Source organism: Phyllostomus discolor, chromosome 3, assembly GCF_004126475.2.
Source record: "Phyllostomus discolor isolate MPI-MPIP mPhyDis1 chromosome 3, mPhyDis1.pri.v3, whole genome shotgun sequence".
NCBI lineage: Eukaryota > Metazoa > Chordata > Mammalia > Chiroptera > Phyllostomidae > Phyllostomus > Phyllostomus discolor.
Window position 1 is genome coordinate 171,169,414 of NC_040905.2, and position 26,820 is coordinate 171,196,233.

The 26,820-nt window shown below is 36.9% G+C and overlaps 1 protein-coding gene across 2 annotated transcripts in view; it reads left to right on the plus strand.

Annotated features, from left to right (window-relative positions):
• Positions 1–26,820, plus strand: part of RORB (RAR related orphan receptor B) — a 191,052-nt gene that overhangs the window by 94,247 nt on the left and 69,985 nt on the right. The window contains exon 1 of one of the 2 annotated variants that reach the window (XM_036021744.1): positions 20,403–20,576. The exons of the other annotated variant lie outside the window; for it this stretch is intronic. Coding sequence (XP_035877637.1) covers positions 20,537–20,576 — 40 coding nt within the window. The 5' untranslated portion in view covers positions 20,403–20,536. Of the gene's footprint in view, positions 1–20,402; positions 20,577–26,820 lie in introns of those variants that run through there. 2 annotated transcript variants of the gene reach the window in all.

Below are 26,820 nucleotides of genomic sequence, written 5' to 3' on the forward strand. Positions count from 1 at the left end.
TTAGAGAATAGGAAATGCCCATGGATGCTGAGAAAATGTTTCTCTTACCACAGATTATCTGAATACTTTTTTTAAAGATTAGGTGACCATGGGCTGGAGAAAATGTGAAAATAGAGGATTCAGTGGAGAAAGCAGATACTACCTATATGTAATCTGAGAAGCCAGACCTGGGTTGGACGGTAATGGTCAGTAGCAGTCTCAAAACCCAGTGGATGACAGGAGTCACCACCAAAAGCCTTTCAAAGATGTTCCAAAAGCCACAGTTTAGGAGTGAAGAAAGACAGAACACCAGGGGATGTTGTCAGCAACAAGGTTTTGAGGAGATTCCTGAACCTTCGGAAGCTCTGTCTTGTGTCTGTAGACTATTGTTTAGTAAATGACAGTCACAGAAGTTTTCTATCCATGGTACCTTCAAGGGCTCACTCAGCTTCTTATAGTGACCGTTATAGCCCTTTGACTATAACGTAACTAGTGGGCAATGTCATTTCCCCAGATATGCATCAGAAATTTAGTGATTCAATTACACAAATATGTATTGATTGAGTGCATCAGGCACCATAAATATGACTCAAGTGTTAAAATTCAAAAGAAAAGAACCTCTAAATAACCAGAATAGGCAAAGAAGTTTATAACTAAAGCTCATCATTCTTCCACGGGGAATCAGAATGGGCCTAATTCCAAGTCTATTTTTGTTTATCTATTTTATTCTACTTTACATACAATCCCAGCAAGCTTGGTTATCTGGCTTCCAAGTCCTCCATAGAACTATCCCAATTTATGTTATATATCTTTAGCATGAATGAGGCTTCTGCACCAGCTGTACATTTATGAACATTCTATAGCATTTGTCTGTGGCACACCTGAGGACTGAGTTGCCAGCACACCCTTCTCATATTTCAACCCCCATGTCCACATTCTTGAGTGTTATTTCAGTTAAACCCTCCAAGAGCTTCAAAAAAAGAACCATGACCTTTATTTGCCTGCTCCTTAAGGAACGTTAAAAAATAAGGATATCTGAGTAAAAAGTAGCATGGAAATTATATATACAATCTATACATAATATGCATGTTGATATAGTATACTCAATACAATATCTATTTCAGAATATACTATCACACCTACGTACTAGAGAGAGAGAGTTAGGGATTACAGCAGGAAAAGTCTCATTTAAAAAATATATTCTAACTGCTTAACAGTGATTTTTCTCTGGGAAATAAAATTAGTTGTTCTTTACTTTCTTCTGTATATCTCTGCATCTTATGAAGCTTTTGCAAAAAACACACATATATTTACATGTAGTTAAACATGTAAAATACCAATACTTCCATTTGAAATAAAGGAAGAAGAAAGGATGGGGGAAGAGGGAGGGAGGGAAGAAGGAAGGAAAAAAAGGAAGGAAGGAAGGAAAGGAGGAAGGAAGGAAGGGAGGGAGGGAGGGAGGGAGGGAGGGAGGGAGGGAGGGAAGACAGAGTGAGCCAAGGAGAAGGAGGGAGGGAAAAAGGTAGGGAAGGCTAGGGGAGTGAGGGAAGTTGGTTCATTGATCTCCCAAATGTCACCCTTCTCCCTTTTATCATACAGTGCTTCATTCCTCATCATTGCCATTGTTTATTCTACCAAGTGCCTGAAAATCTCCCTTTTTTGGTAGACGATAAAACCCCAAAACTAAGGATAAAACCAGGCTGAAACCACAGAGCCAGTCTTGGGAACAGCCAAAGACTGGGGACCCTCCACCAGCTGGGTCACTCTCCTAGCAGCAGAAGGGTCTCTGTGACTCTCTTCTGTTCCATATGCAGTCAATGTCCTACTCAGAAATACATGTAAGAAGCAAAAGATATTTCTTGGCTCAGAATGACAGCCACCTTGTCATGGGTTTGTACAAATTAGGACTGCCAGAGAAGGAGGAGACTTTGGGTACAGGCAGCCTCTCATTTGAGAAAGCTTTCTGGAAGCCCATTTACTGTTCACCAAAGTAAACAGGGTATAAGTCATCTAAACAGGTAGTTTTATTTTTTTCTCTCCTAAATATGCCCTTCCTTTTTATGTTGTTTAAAACTAAGCAGCATAAAATGGAATTGACATTATGTAATTACTTATCTTTTACACTGTGCTAACTTAATTTGCTTTTCATTCTCAGGTATTTAAGAGACCATTATTTTCCCATCAGGCTTCACTGTCTGCCAATTAAGGCATTAGATGGATGATGTAGAGAGAGACTATTGTTCAGGAAGGTTTCAGGTAGATATATTGAAAACAGCAGCTTGGTATCACTTTCCTTTTGTCAAAGACAAATTTTTTTGCCAGTTTACCAGTTTATGTGATATCCTCTGTGTGTAATTCATTGTGTTTTGGTTCACTCACAAATAAAAATGGCATAGCATCATATAAGTTGTAGCACTTACAACTAAGTGTAAACTAAGCCTCCTCTTTATGGGAAAAGTTAGCTGACAGGATCGGGTTTAGAAGCTAGAGTTGGCTTAAGGTCATGCTTACACTCTGGGGTGCACCTAAGTTACAAAATGTGTTGTGATGGGCCCAGTGGCTTCACAGAGCTGTGCTGTCCCTCTATTCTGCCAGGTAATTTCATCAGAAACCACCTCTCAGCTCCACAGAGCCCCATTCAATCACCTAATCAAATGTGACTTATGTCCAGGGAAACATGGGGTTTGAATGGGTTCAAGTAAGATATGATGACCCAAACAAAAAATGCAAGTCACTTTTCTTATCCACCTTCATTTTAAGTAATAAGAGTTGGGGCACTGAGGGTTTTTCCACCTCGTACCTTGAAATGCAGTCATTTTCTTTTTTTCTGTGTTATTATGGAAAATGCCTGTACTTTGGAATTGCAAAAAATTGCTCAAGGACTGTGGCAGAAGAAAAACTCCAGGACAAAGATAAAGATATATGTCATCTCCAGAAAGCACCTTTTAGAAAAGAGAACAAATTTTAAAAAATAAGGTCACCATAAGTACAGCCAAATAGACTGTACCATTAAAAAAATTAATAGACTGTCAGTTATGATAACTCAAGGGCCGAAGGAAGAGAACTGCTTATGCAATCGTTAATTACAAAATATGATTATTGTGTGTCATGACCTCCTTGTCAGAATTCATGGTTCTGACCTGGAAAAGTAAGTCCCTGGGTTTTCATCAGGCAGTGGACGACAGGCTGTTTTGATTACCATAATCCTGGGCTGGGAACCACACTGGTTCTATGAGCCCGCCTCCATCTCTGTTCTGAGAGAGTACTGCTGGAGAAGGCGGGGCTGTCACCTATCAGGTTCCAGGTCTGAGTTACCTGTAAACTCACCCCTGGGTTGCATCCACGGTCCCTGCACAGTTACTGAGCCTCATGCCTGCCTTTAAAAGAGGTTCATTAGATAACCACTAGCCACGTCAGCTATCTACAATTAAATTTAAGGTAATTAAAATTCAATTGAATTTAGCACTTAGTTCCTTATTTACACAAGTGGTCAATAGTCATGAGGCTAATGGCTACCATATTGGACAATGCATACATAGAATATTCCATCGTCAAGGACAGTTCTTTTGTACAGCACTGCAGAATTAGGAGCTCTTGTTCTCTTAGCATCCCCCACTCCAAGGAAAAGCCTTTAGACCTTTAGCGGTAGTTTTCAGGGTTGAGCATGCATCAGAATTATATGGAGGACTGCTTAAACAGATTGCTGGGTCCCAGTCCCAGAACTTCTGACTCAGATTTAGGAGAAATCTCTCAAATTTGTGTTTCTAACAAGCTCACAGGGGATGTAGATGCTCCCTTTCAAGGGAACACACTGTAAGAACCATTGCTCTGCTGGAAGCAGGAACGAGACCAGTGCAAGTACGGGGCTGAAAAGATCAAGCCTTGACTCTGTAACTGAATAGGAGTATTACCTAGAGCTGTGTTGTCCAGCACAGTAGCCACTGGCCACTTGTGGCACTAGAAACACAAACCTAAAGAACTGAATTTTTAGTACTATTTAATTTTACTGAATTATAATTTAACTATTGAAGCAGTGTGAAATACTTTTCCATCGATCACAGCTATATGGATTTGGCAGGACTATGCATCACTTGAACCAATGAAAATTTAACATCCAACTTGAGATATAAGTGTAAAATACACATCAGATTTTAAGGAATTAGTATGGAAAAAGAGGATAAAATATTTCATTAATAATCTTTATATCAATTGGTTGGTGAAAGTTAATCTTTGGTATATATTAGGTTAAATAAAACACAATTATTTCCACCTATTTCTTTTACTTTTTTAATGTTGCTACTAGAAATTTTAAACTGCATATGTGGTCTTTATTAATCTTGGACCATGCTTATCTAGAACTTAACTTCAGTCTTCTGACCTACCCATCGCCCATCAGTCAATGGGGGTCCCAGGTTGGAAGGGGGAAGTGGTGGGTCCTGTAAGACCATCATAGTCGCTGATTCCTACAAGACAAACTGCTAAGAGATAATTTCTCTTTTTCTCTGCTTTTTGTCCAAATATTGGGCAAACCTTCCAAATATTTCCGTTTGAAGGTGATGACAACCCAGTGTCCACCAGCAATTCAGAGAAAAAGATGACTGAAACTCCTTAAGCCACAGAAGACTACACGTCAGGCCCACATACCAGTAACACACTCTTCTAACCGGGCTGCTCTTCTTAGACATATCCCTATATAACTAAATGAGGATGCGTTTGTTTTTACTATGCGTAGTAACACAGTGAGCTCCGACTCCAAACAGCCTTTCATCAGACATACAAATGCCATGAATTGAGATGCCAACTATTATTCAGTGGCATCCAAGATAAAATAATATATATAATCATATACCATTTTTATTATAATATATATTATATATACATATATGATTTTATTATATATTATATATACATATGTGTATATGTATACACACATATACATGAAATTTATTTCTACAGCATACAAATGAAATTTTTAGAAGTTAAAACAGTTACCCATGTTCACAGCAGCATTATTCACAATAGCCAAAATGAGGAAGTAACTCAAGAGTCCATCTCTGGAAGAATGGATAAATAATGTGTGATATACACATCATGGAATTCTATTCAGCCTTGAAAAGGAAGGAAATTCTGACACATGCTGAAACATGGATGTATCTTGGAAACATTATGCCAAGTGAAATAAGCTGGTTACAAAAGGAAAAATGGTATATGATTCCACTTATTAAGGTACTGGGGTGGTTGCATTTATAGATACAGAAAGAACAGTGGTTTCCAGAGACTTGAAAGAGGGAGAAATAGGAAGGTAGGAAAATTTAGACACAGGGCAGAACAGAAATTAGATAGTCTCAGACTTTCAGTAGTGTCCTTAGTCTAATTATGGAAACAACTCTCTATTTATCTATAGATGAAGGTCATATGCAGAGTGAATTAGGATAAACCTTCCCCTGTTCTCTGCTTGAGATGCTTTGGCCATCTTGCCAGAGAGATGTAGAAAGTTCCTTCTGAGGGCAGTGGGTGTTCCTTGGATCATTAATGGGCCATGTGGTCTGTCATTCATAGTCATGATTTCATATCATCCTCTCAGCCACAGCTGGTCCCAAACCTGTCATTTGGTGCAACATGAGCTGAGGGTTATGAGCTGGCTGTGGTATAGTTTTTCTCACTGAGATAGACTCAGATATTAAGACAGCAAACGATTCCAGTGACTTCATAAGGTATGTAATGTCGAATCAATATGTTATACACCTGAAACTAATATAATAGTATATGTCAACTATAGTTTAATTTTAAAAAGATAAAAAAAGGTTTCAAAGATGAATTTCAGAGCTATGAACATTAATAATTTGAAATCTTTTATTGAAGTACAAATCCTATTTTATCAATATAATATTTCTGCATGGACCATAACTCTGTCATCCATCCAGTACAGAACTAAAATAGTGCAAATTTTACCCAAATCATGGGAAACCTAAAGACTATTTCTACATAGGGATGAGTAGATATCCCTTTAAAATTATAATTTTCTAGTGCTTTTAGTAATTTTTATCCCACAGATACAAAACATAAGAAGTAAAAAACAAGTGGCAGAGAGAAGCCGATCTGGGGTAAATATGTTATCACATTATAACATCAATATATCATGAGACTTTTTTTCCACCTATTACATTATTACTTACTATTTTTAAAAATAATAAGTGTCAGAAAGAGTATAGACAGGCATGTTCATCATATGTTTAATATTTTTAAGAACTTTTCAAATAATTATATCTTTTTTCTTACCTCTTCTTTTTATAAGAATCAGTCTAAGAAAAGTACATAGAAACATGCATTTTATAATAAGAAAAAGAGTCTTAGAAACAACTATATATCCCCTTATGATGAAATCGAATGAATTAAGGCAAACCAAATGAGGAAATATTATGTATCTACTGAGAGTAATGTTTCTCTGAGAATATTTTTAAAACTTTTGTCTTTATTTTTATTTTTTCACTTCTTAATTTGGGGTTACTGGGGTTACAATAGTTAATAAAATTATATAGTTTTCAGGCATACAACTCTATAACACATCATCTGTATGTTGTGTTGTGTGTTCACCACCCCAAATCAAGTCTCCTTCCATCACCATTTTTCTCACTTTTACCCTCTTTTACCTCATCACTCCTTATTTTTATTTTAAATTTAAATTTAATTTTCTACAGGGAACATTTGAATAATATATATAATAATTATTAGTTCAAAAGGCATTCAATTAAATGTTTCCCTCTCACTTCTATCGTCTCCCCAGAGACAAACAGTATGATCACTTTCTTGTCTGTCATGTCAGAGGTCTTTCATGTGTATACAAGTTCTAACATACTCCTATGTGAATGAAATATTTTTTTCTTGAGGACGCTCATATTAAATTTGTAGCTTTAAAACAAATTACTTCTCAACTTTAAGTATCTCATTTCTTATTATATAGCTTTCTATGAGATTTCCAAAGTAGTCATTGTAAAGAAGGACTTATATCATGTGGCAGTGCCAGAAATCCTATTTGCCCACTTGTCTATAGAAACCTTTTAATTAAGAGAAAAAGAAATAAGGAGTTATAACCATGTAGGCACTTTCCCTCCAAACTCCCAATAAGCTATTATCATTTGGTAAATGAATGGGAGTGTATTTGTTTTCCTCTTTCTAAACCTAGACTATAGTTATTAGAAGACTATACTTTTAGTATAAATGTGCAGAACAAGCCAAGTAACACCCCAAGTGTTGCCACAAGCTACAATAAGAAGAAAAACCACATTCTCACCTTACAAGCAAGAGTAGACATTGAACTTAGCTTAGCTCATAGTCAGCAGCAAATTACGCTGTCCACCCCAGCACCAACTATTCCTGCTCTCCATCATGCTGAGCCCAGAAGTCCAGCTCTGTCATCACGGTGCATCTAACTCCCAACCTGGCCCTCATCCTCCATGTGCTTAGAGCAGTCATTTTCAACCTTGTTCATCTCATGGCACATATAAACTATGTACCAAAATTCTGTGGCCAACCAAAAAGTAATTTTTTCCCAATCTGACCAAAAACACCTGTATAATTTTTGATTCATTCACACTGGAGAGCTATTGTTGTGTTAGTTGTTGTCATTTTTATATATGACAATGAGAAGAGGTCAGTACCCCTGAATAAATAGGTTCTGCATGTTTTAAAAATTCTCACTGCACACCAGTGTGATGCAGCACACCGGTTGAAAAGCACAGGCTTAAAGGAGACCTCACTAGCCTTGAAGAGCAACTTTTACCCACTGTCTCTGGGCAGAATAAAATGTCTTCCACATGGCATTATTGCTGACACATTGTGCTTTTTCCTCTGGTTAAAGTCCAAAAAATATAAACCTTGTACATAAAGTATTTATTGAACTTCTGGATCTGATACATAAGCACTCAACTCCTCCAAGCGATACTTAAGTGAATTTCTGTGGTATTGTCTCTATTTTTTGAAGAGACATGCATAATGTCTTGTAGCACTGCATAATATATTAAATAAGAACAGCAACAGGTGGAAGTTCTGGGGGTGAGAAAAGAACTTGTGGAGTCGTATGTGAGAAAGGTTTGACAGCATTTGGTCCTAGTGCAGTGACAACAACAGGATGCAGGACAGGACAAGTGGTGTCCCGCCCTTGGTGGCTGGCCTTATTGACAGGCTGCTGTGTCCCCAAGCCACGTTGTCTGGACTGAGTCCTACACACAGAATGGAGAAAGAAAATTAATGACCTTTGAATTACATAGCACCTTTTGCTTTTTTCTGAAGAACTCCGGTGTTTGTTTAGTCAGCCATTCCTTCCCCCATATCTGGTTATTTAATGCCTTTCCTTCTGTTTTGTTAACAAATTCTTCACTCTCTAAATTGGTTTCATCTGTAACTGCTTAATATTTTTTATTTTTGAAATGTGCATGGAAATGTACATAAAAATGTGCCACAGAAAGGCAGAAAACTACTTGAACAACAATTTTAGAAAGTATTATCATTGATGAGAACTGTTATGCTGTTGTAATTTGTGTAAGAATAATAATGTTGGTAATGCTCTCTCATAGTAATAGGCAAGTGCTGGCTGGACAACCAGTGAGTATAAAACAGCACCGGTCCAGGTAGTCAGTGTGTATTTGATAAGAATTTATTGCTGAATCAACCAGTATGTTTAATTTTTCCTGTCATGGAATTATAGGGGGTAAGAACCATCTTGTGAGATGAGGTGCCCAAGGAGGTAGACATACACATGAGAAGGGAGACAGCTTTCTTCATATACGATAATGCAGTTCATCAGAATTTCTGATACTCAACCCCAAAACATATGCGTCCCCAGTGGTGGGTCTCCGGGAAGATTCTCAGCCTCCAGCACTGAGGACAGTGCAGGTACCCTGCACACCTGACACTGTGGCTCTTCTCTGACATAGTGGCAGCACATTCAACTATGGGGTGGGCAGTTTTCTTGCTGAATAATGACAACCATGTGCTGACAACTTTCTATGTGCCAAGAATGGGCCTGTTACTTCACTCAGGATTTCATTTCACTCCTTTAACAACACTGTAAGATAAGAATCATCACACTTGTTTGATAGCTGGGGGAACTGAGATGCATCGAGGCTGATCATCTTGACTAAGGATGCATGTCTTGAGGGGACCTGATCCAAAGCCCATGCCGCAAACCGTTGTTCTCAAACTGGGATCTTTAGTTCACTTGGAGGGCCATGAACTCCTCCAGGTTGCCCTTGTTTTTCAGTTCTTATCCTAGGAAAATAACAATTCTATGGCATTTCCTTTTCACATAGCAGTAAGGACAAATCTGCTAGTAATTCACTTAGTGCATTGGAAGGTGTTAATAAAATACTGATTTCAGAAACTAAAATTAACATGTTACTGAATAGTTTACAGATGTCTCTAATTCATTATTCTGTGAAGAATTCAGACCAAGATCAAGGTGCCAGCATGGTCAGGTTCTAGAGAGGTTACTCTTCTGTGTTGTAGACTACAGACTTCTTATTGTATCCTTACAAGGCAGAGAGACACAGAGCTAGCTCTCCAGCCTTTCCTTATTAGGACACTAATCCCATTCACAAGGGCTCCACCCTCATGACCAAAGTACCTCCTAAAGGCCCCACCTCCTAATACCAGCACTTTGGAGGTTAGGATTTTAACATACACATTTTGGGGAGACACAAACATTCAGTCCATTGCAAAGACTTTATTCTGTTCCATGTTAACAAAACAGAGCACGCAATGGGAGCTTAAGCACACAACATTATTTTGTTTTTCTCATATTGCCATAATTTACATGGAATAAGACCCTTCTTAAAAAAAACTCCCCATTGTTACTTTCTGAACTAATGATCTAGAATATCAAATAAGGCAGGCTGCATCCAATGCTGCTTAGGTCTGCCTTAATTTTCATGGGGATTTATTTTTTTGAGTAAATATTATTTTAATCCTTTCCTGTTTTAAGGTATCCTAACAGTTGTGTCTTTTTCATACCCTAAGCAATATACCCTCCGCAGCAAGGTGATTTAGTCTCTCTTCAGAAAATCAGAATAAGCACTTTTCTGAAACATACCTAGGGCAGCTGCTTCTCCAACACAGCACCCGTCAACTGCCTTTAGCAAACAAAAGATAATTTTTAGATCCCGAGTTTTAACTCTTCCTGGACCTATGATTTGCAAGGGCGTGGGTAAGCTGGGTTATTCACTCTAGGAGTGTTTCTGTCAGAGTGGAAGATACATGTTGTCCTTTATTTATTGAAATCTTCCTGCAGCACTTATGCACAACTCATCTGAAAAGTTTTTTAGCTAATGGGATACAGTTTTTAATGTTCAATAATAAGATAATAATTCAATGTTTATTCCTCCAGATCATCCAATTATTACTTGTTAGTAACTGTGGTGGTATTAAATAACAATTATTTCTACTTGGTGATTTTTATCCCAGCCCAAGTGGGAAAAAATTGTCTAAATAAGGTAGAAAAAGTAGTCTTTTAAGTCTCTGATGGCATTTATTACTGAAAACTCCCCAGGCTTTGTCGACCCCGAAGCAGCTGTATTTTGATAATGCTTTGTAAGAGGTCTGACCATCACCTGAGTTTAGCATTTAACAGTGCTTAAAACAGCGACCTGAACACCTAAGAAGTTTCAAGAAGAAAAAACAAAATGTAAATAAAATAGAACAGCCAATGCTACTACATTCACTAAATTGCATCCACATTCAGCATTTTATCCTCGTTCTGACAAAATAGGGTAAGCCTGCAAGTTTTATACAGTAACCTTTTAATCCTAGGAAGCAAAGGAAGAGAGAGCATCATAAACATGTACTTCTCTTTGTTCCTCCTTTCTTTCTTCAGGGAAACCAAAGTTTAAATCTTTCATTCAGCCCTAAAGTAACAGTCCACATGCACTATAACAAAGGTACTAGTGATAAGAAGCACAAATAGTAATGATGTAAATGCCAACCCAGCCAAGGTCATGTTCACAGGGTCGAAAAAGAAAATAAGTAATAATTATTTTCTTATTCAGACACATATTTATGACAGGTAATCAGATCTCATGAGGGTTAAGAGGATTGCAGATCAACTTCAGAACTAAAAATTCATGACACTATTGGTTGGTAAGTGACCCCCAAAGGGAGCACGCTGTGGACTGTTAAACCCAGCAGCCGTGGTATGTTCTGTGTTCCACAGCAGGGCCGTCTGTCCAGCACAGCAATCAGCAAAGTGCCCCCAGCGAGGATGTAACCCAGTGTCTGTCTGCTCCTTAGAAATACAGGGGGGAATGCCTGCATAATATGGATTTTGTCCTTGTTTGAGGGATCATCTGTCCCTGCTGAAACCACAGGGGCTGGAAACACAGGACTTCAGGATTTCTTCAAAAAGACAAAATAAAACTTAATACTTAGTAAAAAGTATGTGTTTCTTGAATTACTCCTAAAAATCTCACTTTTGTGAACAGGTCTATATCTTGTATCTAATTTAGATTATGGGCTTGAATGCCCAAACTGACACGATCAAGGCCATTGTTCTCAGACTTTAGCAGTCCTTAGAATCAGCTGGAGGGCTTCTTAAAACACAGGCAGCAGTAATGTTCACTCCCAGTGTTTCTGGACCACAGTTCAGGTCTGAGGTGGGCTGGAAAATTTGCATATCTAACCAGTAGGTGGAGCAGGAGGTGATACCAGTGTTGCTGCTCTGCGGTCCACACACTGACACGACCACTTCGGGTTCCATTCTTTAGCCCTGTTGTGCCTCAGTTTCTCCACTAGTTACTTGAGAATACAAACACCTACCTCCCAAAGTTGTTGTGAGAAATAAATGAGGTCATGCATTAAAGCTTTCACCATGGAGCCTGGCATACACCGAGTTCTCAATCCTTGCTGTTATTACTGTTTAATTCTGTGGACCCTGTAGGATTCTGCAAATGAAAACAGTAAGTGGCTTGGTATATTTGCCTTTGATCATTTCTCAGGAATTTCTGCTTTTAACTTTAGATCAAACTAAACTCCTCTTTTTACTTTTGAGTTATAAATGAAAGATTTTGTTTCTCAAGGACCCTAAATCTACATTTATTTTGGCAACATGTGATTTGTTTATGTGGTATTTTTTCATTTGTTTCTCCTTCTGTTCATTAAAGTATTCATGGGTTTGGTTGGCTGTAAGATGCCATAAGATGTTCCAGGATGAGTGAGGGGGGAAAACATTGTGCCCAGTTCTACATTACCAGATACTTCAGGGACAGATTTCTTTCTACTAATGCACACTTGCACACAAAGATAATGCTACTGTTCTTGGGCTTTCTACACTTCTAAGTAAATTTACTGTATCTGGTTATCTCTCAGTGAATATGTTCCCTAGAAGATACAAGATAAGAAACTCAACTCTTCTATTGAGTTTGTTTAGTACTAATGACTGTACCCTGAATTGTTCCTGACAGAATTGCCTGGTTCTCATGTAAAACAGGATATGTTGTTGGTGCCTTTATACAGAAAGAAAAAAATAGAATTTAATCAATGGCAATAAAGGACAGAGCCTAGAGATCCAGCGTTTTTAAAAAATCACTGGTGCTTATAAAAGGAAAAATGCTTCTTTTTATTTGATTACCACAAAGGAAGAAGACTAGACTCTTGAGAAGCAGAAATGGTTTTGCTGGTAAATTCTGAGCTGGCATGGATGAAGCCCATGTAAGACTGTGTCATCCCATAGGTCCCAGGTGCAGCAGCTTGTCGTCATATGTCCTAGATTAAAACAATCAAAGCTCATCCAGTGATGTTGCATAATCAGCATCCTGTGATGGTACACATACAAAATTACTGCTCTCTCCCATGGTACCAGGTAATAGTGGTCTTATTATACAGGCTTATAAAGAACCTTATCTGAAGCCGACTTCCAAGTCAAGGTAACTTGGCAAACATTTTTATGGTACCAGTCTCTTTGCGTATTTTTAATAGTAGTGTCCCCTCCACTCAGAATAATGACTTTCAGAATGAGAGGAAGTACAAGAGTCAATAACGCAGAGTTGATGTTAGCCACCAAATAGAAGGTTATGAGGATGAAACTTGCCACTTTAAGTAAGCAGAAGCCTCCAGATAAATGATAGCTACATTGGGAATTATAGATTCTTTCTTCCTTGATGTAATCTTTGAGATTTCTGGTGAAATAAAAAGATTCCAGAAGATTAGAAATAACTGCAATGTCCCACATTCAAAAGCAGACAAAGATGAATTGTCTATAGATATGTATTCATATAATATATGTGTATACATAGGTATATATACACATATATGCACTATGGGCAATAACAAGACCTTGGAACAAACTGGAGACTAGAACTACAGGACTAGGGAGGTAAAGCAGTATCATTGGCAGTCATTTTCAGCACAATAGGAATTAAGTAATGACAAACTAATCCTAAGCACTTTTTGATAGTGTTTGTTATACTGATAAGACCAATGGGACAACAGAGGCACAGTATTTTTGCTTCAGCAAAGGTGGTGGGCATACTACAGATATGTGGGCCAGAGGTAATCAAAACTGAATGAATAGCAAAAGAATGCAATAAGACTGGTTGTCTTGGAAAGTGCTAAACAAGAGCCAGAGAAATCTCTTACCCTCCTGCACAGTAGGCTTACATACAGATAATAATGGTCTTGTTACATACAAGCTCATAAAGGACCTTAAGGGAAGATATTTAACTCAGCTACTAAGATATTGTATGCACTCTACAAACATGTATTTCCTGAATGAACAAGTGTCAAACTCAACAAGTGGTTGCATTTCAGTCATTTCTTAATGTTCAAATCTTAACTCTTAAATAGCTTGTATTGCTGCATAACTAAACACTATTGAGATAATGTTTGCTTAATATCAAAAATATGAAAGGCAAAATAATGAAGACAATAAAAAATCAGTGATTGCTGGGGGAAGTGTGAGTGGGGAGATAAATAGAGCATGTAGAATTTTTAGGGCAGTGAAAATGTACTGTGTGATATTGTAATGATTGATACATGCCATTATACATTTATCCAAACCCACACAATGTACACCACCAAGAGGGAACACTAATATCAACTATGGACTTGGGGCGATTATGATGTGGCAGTATAGATTCATCCTTGTTTAAAAAATGTACCATTGGGTGAGCGATGATGATAATGAGGGGACTATGCATGTGCGTGAGTAGAACTTACATGGAAAATCTCTTTCTCTCAATTTTGTTGTAAAATTGCTCTAAAAACTAAAGTTTAAAAAAATATTTAGTGCTTATTAATGTAAATAAAAAATTACTTGTTTCCCCAAATCTACCTTACATATTTTATCAACCTCATAATTTATATAATTGAATGAATCCATTTTACATGATACTGGGAATTTATTCTTATTAATTTTCTTAAAGTTTAAAACCTATGTTAGAAGAAAGCTTTAGGAATGTCTTAGTAAATGAGCAGCCAAGGCTCAAGATTTCTGCCATTTGAATTTGGGGTTATACTGCTAATGTCAACTCATAAGAACTAGTTACTCATAATTACTAGGCTCCTTGTTTTCCATTTTATTGTCTGTATAACTTTGCCTTGTGTGGAAAATAAGTACAAGCACTGATGGGAAAATGCTTAGAAATATAAATACTTTTTATAATGTAAGTTTGAACCAAAGTTCAAGTATTTGCTAGCTCAGTCACCAGAATAAGTTAACTATTGATTAAGGCAATAATCACTACTCTACACTGCATCAAAATTAAGCTGCTAAAGTTTCTTGAATGGATTGTACAAGATAAGTGTCCTCCAGGGTATATTTGGCAATATTTGGAAACATTTTTAGTTGTCACAACTAGTGGATAGAAACCAAAGATGTTTACAATTTTGCTGTTTGGCAATAACATAAATGATGTATTTATAAAACCACTAACAGATTAACCCATCTTTAGCCTTCTGGAGAATATAGTTTTGACAACATTAATATATTTAATTTTACTAAATACCCATCAGAAACTGAATATTTCTAATGCAATTTTGACAGAATAAAATGTTGTGACCGGAGAAACCCTTTTCACTCTTTACTTGTCAATTTAAAGGAAGTTATGCCATTCAAAGTCCACATCCATGCAGATGGGGACCATGCCTAACTTCGTGTCCTATTATGCTCTCATCAACTGACTTTAAGGGAATTCAGTCTTCATTGAGTGCCTTCTGTATACCAGGGCATTGGCTTATAAGCTTCCACATATATTATCTAACATAATTTTTATAACAAATACATAAATTAGTCATTGTTTTCCCCATTTTACAAAGGAGGAAATGGTGGTTCTGAGAGGTTGTCACCTCCTAAAAGTGCATAGCTAGAAAAGGGTGGAAACCGAACCCTATTCTGATTCTGACATTCCCTTGATCTTTTCCTACACCAGCTGTAGACCCTAAGATGTATATGAGTATTTAGTCATTCAGATTCATTACTCAGCAAAGAAGTTGATGAATGGATACAGACTTCTTTGTAAAGACTTTTTAAAAGAAAGGTTTTCCCAGGGGTGTGGAATCAACATAAGATTACCCATTTGTCTACCTACTTATCTATCTATCATCTTTAAAGGATAGCCGACATTTACTGAGTAGGTACTCTCTTAACCTGTTAAAGCTGCTATAACAAAGTGCCAGAGACTGAATGGCTTATAAACAACAGAAATTTATTTCTCAGTTCTGGAGGCTGGAAGTCCAAGATCAGGGTACCAGCATGGTCAGGCTCTGGTAAGAGCCCTCTTCAAGGTTGCAGACTACTGACTTCTAATTATTTCCTCACTTGGTGAAAACAGATCCAGAGAACTCTCAGGGTTCTTTTACAAAGGCACTAATTCTATTCATGTGCTCCACTCTTATGACCTCATCACCTCCCAAGGCCCATCTCTTAATACCATCACACTGGGAGTTAAGATCTCAACATATGAATCTGGAGGGACATAAATATTCACTCCATAACATTTGCCAGGCTCCAGATACTGATCTCAGTGCTTTATTTGCATTTTTCTTTTATTTTTCAAATGGCATAACAGAACTTTATGAAATGGGTATGATTGTTACCTCCATTTCACAAGAGTGGAAACTGAGGCACAGAGGGGTTCAATACCTTGCTCTAATCATATCACTGTTAAGTAGTAAAGCCTGAATTTGTGTCCAGGCACTGAAATTCTATAAAAACTGGAGTTGTCAACTAGGGGCTATTTCATCCTCCCAAGACACATTTGGTAATATTCAGAAACCTTTTTGGTTTTCATAACAGGGGTGGTGGTGGTATATGACATCTGATAGACAGAGACCAAGGATATTCCCAATGTACAGAACAGCTCCCCAGAAGGAAAAAAAATTATCTAGCTCCAAATATCATTAATGGCAAGGTTAGGAAACCCTTTTCTAGAACCTACATTTTAGCACTTCTCTGTGCTTTTCTACTATTAAATTGGGGTGAAATAATTAATGTGACATCTGGCATTACTGATGATTAATTCTTATCTGCATTTAATCACACACCTTTTTAATATTAATTTTAATGTATAACAACAGTATATTATTCTGTACTCCAGAATTAATTTGGTATTTTTTGTAAAATAAAAATCCCTGGTCTTCCAAACATTTTTACTAAATTGGTTTACATTCTTACTAAATTAGAAATCAAACACTTCAAAATCTTGCTTTAAATTCTTCAACACTTCTACCAGGTAGGTCATTTTACATATGACAAAACTGAAGCATAAGAAAATGGAATAATTTGTCCAGACTGTACAACCAGTATGTGAGAGCTACAAATTCACTCTAGCTCCTCCTGACTGGAAAACTCACACAGTAAACCAGTGGCTCTGCAACACAAGTGTGCAGCAGAACCATAGACTGCTGGATACCCCTCCCCTAGTACACACACACCTCAGTTTCTGATTCAGGAGGCCTTGGGCCAGACCTGGGAATTTGCATTCCTAACCAGTTCCCAGGTGATGCTGGGAATCCAGCTGTTCTGGGGAACTACACTTTGAGAACCACAGTGCTAAACAGGGACACTCTTCCATAAAATTATCTTTCCTTTATGACACCTCTTTTTTTAAGAAGTTTCATCTCCCATGCTCAAATCTTAGTAGATTTTTTTAAGAACATTTTTGTCCCACTAGCTTAATGTCTTGTTATACCAGGGACAGCCTCAGTATCATATTGGTATAACAAGCGTATCACAGCCCCTACCTGCAGTGGAATGGGATCAAGGGAGAGCCAGCTAGGGAAGAAACCAACTTGCTCTTGCCTCATGATCATAGTCCTAATCAGAGAAAAAGAAATCTACCACTGGAGAGAGGAAAGACCTAAACAAATGGGACAATAGTCCAAAGTGGCAATTAAATTCCAGACCAAGGGGATGAACGGAAAGCTAGTTGATGTAGGGAAAACAGGAAATCAAGAGAAATTTTTTGTTCCAACTTCCTTGTTTCTATACTAAGAACCAAATATGATTATATAGAGAACCAAAAGAGGCAAGATCTTTTTTTCTTAACCCTCTCTCATCTCCACTAAGTAGCAGCAAGCAAATAAGCCTACATGCCCCAAAGATGAGCTGTCAAGGTGAAACACAAGTGAAAGGAAATGGTGGGAGTAGGTGGTGAGACTTTCTGTGGTCCTCAGTGCGGCAGTCAGTCAGCAGGTGTACCCTCACCCCTCACTGATCGACTCCCTACATTTCATTGACTCTCTGTGCTAGACACAGAGACACACAAAGAGATGGCTTTTATCTCTAAGGAGCTTACAGCCAAGGTGGAAGGTAAGCATATAAAGAGGATTAATGAAGAACACCAAAACCAAATGAGTGGTGGGGACATAAGAGCCCAGGGTAATTGCTATGGATGGAGGGTCAGGGAACACTTTGCAGAGATGGTGGGAGTTGAGTGGGTTTTTGAAAATAGGTCAGATGTGGGTAGTTGAAGCAAAGTAGAGCAAGGGCCACAGAGGAGAGAGAAGTGAAAAAAAGGCAGAGAAGTGAGGAATTAGGGGCAGAATTTGAAGGGAGATGGATGCCTTTGGCCCTGGACACAGGGTGAGTACCTGTAGATAAAGCTGCCCCAGGCTGTGAAAAGCCAGACTAAGGAGGAGATTAGGTTTGCCTTGTGAATCATGGAAGGCTGAAACATTTTGGAGAAGCAAAGTGATATGATAAAACTATAACTCTATAGAAATCCCAACCATTTTTCCCTTCTTTCCTGACCATGTGCCCCTTTTACAGACTGGGCCTACCACCCTGTGCACGTTCTCCTATCTCCAACCCTGCCCTTTGTTTCTAGGGGAGAGAGCATGCTTTGGGCATCCAGATGCCAGTGAGTTTGTTGTGATGTTCTTGGTACCCACTTCCTTTGGCCAGAGCAGGAGCTCGATATTTTTCAAGGCTTGGTAGGCATGAGGTGATAAAATTTTCTAATCCTGAGATTTGGCTTCTAGCACCCTATGAATGGTGCCTATAAATTTCGTGCCACACAAGTTAGTATTGCATGCCTTTTAAATAGCTCACACAGAATAATTCTGTCTCCTAATTTTAATTATAATACATTAAACATCTGTTTACTTTCTGACCAAAAAGAGCTTTTAAATGACTTTTCTATTCCTCATTATCAAAAAAGTTCTTCTAAAAATATTATTTCTAGTATTATACAGAAAACTGACAATCGTGGAAAAATCTAGATAGGATTATATGTATAGGTTTTTCATATACATGGACTGTGAGCTCCATAATATTTATTTTTCAGTGCCTAGTACAAATAGTATTATTAATTTGTTAATTAATTGTATTGACTGAATAAACAAATGATAACCAGAGTCAACAGCCAAAATGCATGTGTTGGAGATAAGCAAAGGTAGGCAGATTCATTTTCCAGTATATTTACTGAATTTCCAATATATAGCAGTCTCTGTGCTAAGGACTTGCACATTATTTCTCACACAACTCTAGTGGGTAGGTGATATGATCTTAGAGACACACAACCTGAGCCACAGAAAATGTTAAGTAACTTACCCAAGAGCTCAAAACCAGATGTTCTAATTCAAAGTCAAAGGTTCTTAACTCAAGTTTTCCTCAAATTCGTCTATCACAGCAAACACCTGTGTGCTAATTACTATAACTTTCTGGGTCCCACTCAGAAGATTCTCACTCAGTAGGTGGGGGGTGGGGATGGGAATCTACATTTAACATGTTTCTGGTGACTCTGAGAAACATTCCAAGGGTCTTCAGTCCTGGTTGCCCATTAGAATCACTTTGGAAATGTTTAAAAACTCAAGATAACTTGGCCCCACACCAAGCAAATTAATGGGAGTAAGAAAAGAATCTCTGGGTATCACTATTTTTAAATCCTCCAGATTATTTCAATGGACACCCTATTGGGCTCGGCTCTGCCATGCTGACAGTTATACTTGACAGGTTTACCCAGCCTCCTCTAACCACCTATTCACCACTTGCCTTTGTTCCTATTGAAAAGTAGTTCTACTACAATGTGAGCCAGGAAAAGCAATGATGCTTAAGAGAGCTGGGGAACAGAAGGGAAGGAGATCAAGAAACCATTTGTGGCAAGGGATTAGTGAAGAGAAAAATGAGAGCTGTCGAAGGTGGTAGAGAGCTGAGGGGAGAAGATAAAGATTTGAGATTCATCCTTGAAACAATTCAGTAACTCTAAACAAAAGTTCAGTACAGCTGACACTCGTGAGTATTTTGCTCTAGGAAAAAGGTCATGTACTTTTCTATGGAAGTCAAAGCAATTTTTACATATTCATGTAGTTAGCCTTGCTAATGACAAGGGCTCAGGATCAGAAATTTCTGTCCGTGTGTCTTCATCATTCCTATTTTATAACAGTGAGCACTGAGGCATGCTGGGACAATGCAGTCACTTCAGACCTGAAGACTGGGGACAGGTGACCCACCTAGTATAAAGTCCCCTAACTTGTTGTCAGGCTTTGTTGCCACTGCAGCTGTAAGGTATATATATTTTCTTTGACTGTAAAATATCTGTGTGCATAGACAACTTTGATTTAACATTTGGGAAGAGAAAACATAGTAATACTTTCATGCAGTACCTCATCCCTCGGCCTCAATAGAGGGTCCAAAATAGATGACCAAACTAATCTTGAAATACATGTTATATATTAATAATCACAGAGATGACTCTGTTACATGGCAGATGCCTATTCCAATGGGGTAAAATAAAGGAGAATAGAAGTGCACAAATTTTCTGTGTCTATACAATTCCAGAGGGAAAAGTGATGGTTTTAAACTGCAGATTGTGATTTAGCAAATGCTGCATTCATTCGTGGATAAGTAATATCAAAAAGAAAAACCAGTATTCTCCCTCCGCCTTCCTTGCCTGGGCAGCCCTTCACCCTTACTTAATGAAATGGAACAGTTGATGCCTTTAACTCCTCTTTCATTTAATCTCATTAATGCAGTCTGTTGAGATGCTAGTTGTGGGGTAACATAGGGGCAGTTGTCAGACCTCTAGTGAAAAGTGCAATATTTTTCAGTTAGACTTCTAATTGCAACATCAAAATGTGTGAGAACGAGATCAAATCTAAAGCTGATGCCACTGGTGAGTTTTACATTTTCTTCTCTCCTAGCTGTATGAACTAGTCTCCAGGCAAGATAGTAATCATTTAGGAGCTCTCGGCAAAAATAAATTAATGGCTAGGTATGGGAACAATGAAATGTTTTCTGACTTTAGAATGTATATAATAAAGTCACTCAGGCTTTATTTTACACTGGAAAACATATTTATACATAAATATTGTCATATCTGGAAGTGAATTACCAAATGCATAAGCTTTGAGATCGAATTTAATTAGTCATCTGCCACATTACACTAACATGCCATTAACAGTATGAACAACCTTTTCAAGCTTTGATTTTAGTCACTGGCATTGCTATCATTGTGATCATTTTGATGTTTCTAAATTTTTTAAATTTAGTTTATAATTATATTATACCAGATACTTTCTCATATGTAAGAAATCTATTTTCAAAAAAAATTCTATTTTTTTGAATGATGATTAACAATGAGATGAATTGTCTGTGTGGTTTTTTTTCTCTTAAATATTTTACGTATTAATGGATAGTTTCCTAAACACACATTATTTCATAACACAGGCAGACTCTGAACACTTTTTTAAAAATATTCAAGGACAATATGATGCAGGATTTATTGTCATGTTTTGATAGCACTAAACAGCAATGAACAGCAGTTGAAAATATTAAAATGTAAATTGATATAATTATTTCTTTCAAATAATATAAGCCTTACAACTGTTCAAAAAAGTTACTAATCAAACTAAAACTCTTTCAAATATTATATAACTTAGAATTACATTTTCCCACAGTGCTGAGAGCTTCCTTGTGCTTGTATTTTTAGAAAGGAACATTATTTCAATGCCATTATTCATTAATTTTGAAATATACATATTCAAAAACTTTATTCATAAAATAAGTGATTGCCAGCAGATCTCAGTTCTGACATTAATGGAGTCTTTAAACAACTTGTCAGCCTTACAACCAACAGATTTACTCAGGATATTGTTGCTGTTGTTATTTAGAAATTAATAACATCGGACATATTAATGTCTATGTACTTAATCCTCTTTGGGTTCAAATTACAATTAGCAGAGGCTACCAGGTGAACATAAATATTCTTCTCTCCACTGATTTGGTATTAAAGAAAAATGGACAAAAAAAAAAACCATGAATTTCCCCTCTCTGGTAAAATTACATAAGCACATTGTTTGATTTTAGGAGCTTATGTTTCTGTGGGTACACACACAACTCAATTTTTAATGAACTGCATAAAAATGTGCCTTTGCATTTTGCAGATAATTTACTTAAATTGTATTGAAATTAAAATGAATACTCTATATTAAAGCCACAGCTTTGTTTAGGTTTCACAGTAGAACACTTGGCACTGTGTTTAGCAATTTCTGGTCTTTTTCCTCTATTATTATTTTTCCCAAAAATAAATATGCTGCTTTTGAAGTAATTCAAACCTGTCAAGGAATGACCAAAAACAACACAATGAACACTTTCTCCTACCAATTCACTCCACCTGGTAGCATCAAAATGCCTTTGGTAGAAATTAATGTATAAGAAACCCAGCTAGCAAAGGACAACTGTAAACACCTCAATGCAAATGCTATTATAAACTATCAAACAATGATTATGAATTTTCTGCTTGTAGAAAAACATGCTCAAAAGGAGGAAACTTGCTAATATTGAATTTGAAAATCACAGTATCTATTCTTACTACTTGGTCACCATGTTCATACAACCTCTCCACCAGCAGCTTACGTAAACACTGAATAAAGCTGTTAGGGATTACGTGCGGCATACTGTATCTGATGAGCTCAAAAATAAGATAGCTTGGGTCCTATAATATTTAGGATTATGCTGGTAATCTCTTTAGCAAAAGTGTGCAGTATCAGCAGAACAGACACTTCAGTCTTCAAGGTAGCCATGCACTAATAATTCTATATATGTTGGGTGGCTAAACCTTTTCCTACATTGGTATAGGGCCTTGTGCTGTGTAGCATAGGGTGACATTATAAGAGAGGGCTTCCAGAGTGACATCTTAAATTATGCAGATGAGAATACCTTTCTTTAATTTCTATGTGCCCCCTCTTTGAAGAAAGGCCATCTATGTAAGAATAAATTAAACCCAAACATTCCTTTCTCCAATCTTTGAACTCATTCTTTTCTGTAGAAATGAAATAAAAATTAAGATTTCCTCCTCAACCCTATTTCTTTTTATTTCAAAATTCAATGTTGATGCAATGGGGGCTGAATTGCAAATTAGTTAGAACATAAATGATATAATAATATAATTCTTAATGCAGAAACTTGTGATGTATTTTGCTATTGTAGCATTGTCTACATTAAAAACAAAATCAAAGCTCTTAAAGACAATCCACAAAATGAGTTCCTAAAATCTGGTTTCTCAACAATGATCACTGGTGCCATTATATGTCTGTGTTTTCCTGTAAGTGAAAACTCCCTCATGTCCTGTTGGAGTGCCTATTCACACAATTTTACCCTAAATCAGCCCTCTGGTGGCAAAGGAATTCTTTGAGGCTACTGGTAGTGTTTGTTCTTTTTCCATCTCTCTCTCTCTCTCCCTCTCTCTCTCATGCACATAACAGGTGTAAATATCTCACCTACTTTCTAAATTTTGCTTTTGTAATTATTTGTTGCATTCATGGCTAAGGGCATATTAAAAAACAGAAGTGTCTATAAATATGACAGAGTGACAAATAATACTACTGTTTAGTTTTTGGCCATTTAAGCAAATTGTAGGATGTTATAAGCCAGTCAAATGAAGTTATTATTATTGTACATTAAGAAGAAAAATGTTAACATGATACTAACATTCTCATTATTTGTGGACATTGTCCTCATGCAGGAAATAATCTATTCAGGTATCTTATGTGAAGATGAGATGTCACATATATTGTACAAGATTCCTCTTTTCAAGAACAAAGTTATTGAAATTAGATTCTGGTCACTATGCTTTAGAATATATTTTTGTCCTTTCTCTGGTAGTCCTATCTTGTCTCTTTTTTAACACACTTCAAGAGATTGTCCTTCTTTGTCACCCAGCAGAAAGTGACATGTTTATCTTATCTTCATATTTTCTGAACAAGTGCTGGGAACTTCAGGAATGGTCTCTACCACTTCTATCAATGAAGAGAATGAGAAGTATTGTGTGCTTTCCACCTAAACTTTAGTTACTTGGGGTTTTCTTGGTGTGTGTGTGTTTTTAATCAGTGATCCAGTTCCAACCTTTGAATTGCCTACCTTCAAACATATTATTTAATGACTTTGTTTTCATATTCATCAAGTATTTCCCTGCTAATTGGTCTTTTCAGGTATTCCTGAAAAAAAATATAGTATAATAACCACATTTTAGAGCACAGTTAACTGTAATACTAGATTGAACCATGTAAAATTGCCAATGTTGACTATTTCTTTGCACAATAAGGTGACAATTCAATGTGGTTTAATCTGACATGACTACAGATAAAAGAATAGTAGTTTGATAATTCTAAAAGTATTCTGCTACTATTTACTTTCAAATTATATTTTATTGTTTATACTACTACAATTGTCCCAATTTTCCCCCATAGTCCACCTCCACCCAGCCTCCCCACCCCCTCAGGCAATCCCCACATCATTGTCCATGTCCATGGGTCATGCATATATGTTCCTTAGCTACTCTATTCCCTATGCTGTAATTTAAACCCCCATGACTATTCTGCAACTACCAAATTGTACTTCTAATCCCTTTACCCAATCTCCTGACCCACCTTCTATCTGGCAATCATCAAAACATTCCCTGTATCTATGATTCTGTTTATATTCTCCTTGCTTTTTTAAATTTAAGGTTCATTGTAGTTTCCATTACCATTTTGTCCCCCTGATAACCCCTCCCCCAAGCAATCACCACTCTGTTGTCCATGTCCATGAGTCCTTTTCTTTTTTTGCTCAATCCCTCCACCCACTAACCTCCACTTCCAAGCTGCCATCCTGCTCTCCATTTATGAGTCTGTCCCCATTTTCCTTGTTAGTTCAGTATGTTCATTAGATTCCACATATGAGTGAAATCATATGGTATTTGACTTTCTCTGACTGGCTTATTTCACTTAGCATAATGTTCTCTAGGTTCATTCATATTGTCACAAAGGGTAAAATTTTCTTCTTTTTTATGGTTGAGTTCCACTCCATTGTGTAAATGTTCCATAGTTGTTTCATCCACTCATCTACTGATGGAACTTAGGCTGCTTCCATATCTTGGCAATTATGAATAATGTTGCAGTGAACATAGGGGTATTTATATTCTTTTGAATTAGTGTTTTGGGTTCCTTCGGATAAATTGCCAGAAATGGAATTGCTGGGTCAAAAGGCAGATCCATTTTGAGTGTTTTGAGTTACCTCCACACTGCTTTCCACAATGGCTGCACCAGTCTACATTCCCACCAACAGTACAAAAGGGTTCCCCTTTCTCCACATCCCCACTGGCACTTGTTTATTGATTTATTATTGATAGCCATTCTGACAGGTGTAAGAATGTGGGTTTTATTTGCATTTCTATGGTGATTAGAGACATTGAGCATCTTTTCATATGTCTATTGGCCATCTATATAACCTCTTTGGAGAATGTCTTTTCAGGTCCTTTGACCATTTTTTAACTGGGTTGTTTGTTTTTTTGTATTCAGTTTTGTAAGTACTTTATAAATTTTGGATATTAACCCCTTGTCAGATGAATCAGCAAATATGTTCTTCCATTCTGTGGGTTGTCTTTTCATTATTCCTTTGTTGTGCAAAAACTTTTAGTTTAATATAGTACATTTGTTTATTTTTTCTTTTGTTTCCATTGTCTGTGGAGATGTATCCAACAAAAATTTCTATGAGCAATGTCCAAGATTTTACTGCCTATGTTTTCTTCAGTATTTCTATGGTTTTAGGTCTAAAATTTAAGTCTTTGATCCATTTTGTATTTATTTGTATGTGGTATAAAAAGCTGGTCTAGTTTCATTTCTCTACATGTATCTGTCTAATTTTTCTAGCACCATTTATCAAGTAAACTACCTTTAGTCCATTGTACATGCTTGCTTCCTATGTCAAATACTAATTGAAGATAAAGGTGTGGGTTTATTTCTGAGCCCTCTATTCTGTTTCATTGATCTATGTGTCTGTTTTGATGCCAGTACCATGCTGGTTTGATTACTATGGTCTTCTAGTATAGTTTGTTATTAAGTAGAGTGATTCCTCTAACTTTGTTCTTCTTTCTCAGGATTGCTGTTGCTATATGGGGCCTTTTGTGGTTCCATACACACTTTTGAAATATTTTGTTGTTCTGTAAAATACATCATTGGAATCTTGATAGGAATTGTATTGAATCTATGGATTGCTTTGGGTAGTATGGACATTTTAATTATGTTAATTCTTCTTGCCCATGAACACAGTATTTGCTTCCATTTACTTGTATCTTCTTTAGTGTCTTATAATTTCCCAACTACAGGTCTTTTATATCCATGGACAGACTTATTCCTAGTTATTTTATTCTTTTTGTTTTAAAAAATAAAACAAATAAACTTTGTGTGTTTATTTTGTTTTTTAGATTCAATTTTTGACAGATATGTATTTATTGTCATTTTATTGTTCATATTTTCTTTTTCTTCTTCTTAAAGAAGATGCTTTAACATTTCATATAATACTAGTTTGGTGGTGAGGAACTAACTCCTTTAGCTTTTTCTTGCCTGGGAAGCTATTTATATGTCTTTCAATTCTAAATGATAGATTTGCTTGGTAGAGTAATCTCGGTTTTAAGTCCTTGCTTTTAATCCTTTGCATATTTCTTCCCAATCCCTTCTAACCTGCAAAGTTTCCTTTGAGAAATCTGTTGACAGTTTTATGGGAGTTCCATTGTAAATAACTAACTGCTTTTCTCTACCTGATTTTAAGATTCTGTTTTTGCAGGGGAAGGATCAAGTCAAGGAACATGTGTAAAGGACACATGGACAAAAACAAAGGAGGGAGGATTCAATATGGGATCTGGGAGATACGTAGGGCAGGGGAGAGTAATTGGGGGGAATGGGAACAACTGTAATTGAACAACAATAAAAAAATCTCCCTTTGTATTTAACCTTTGGCATTTTAATTATGATATGTCTTGGTGTAGGCATTTCTGGGTTCATCTTGTTTGGGACTATCTGTACTTCCTAGACTTTACTAAGTTAGGAAAGTTTTCTGACATTACTTTTTCAAATAGGTTTCCAATTTCTTGCTCTCTCTCT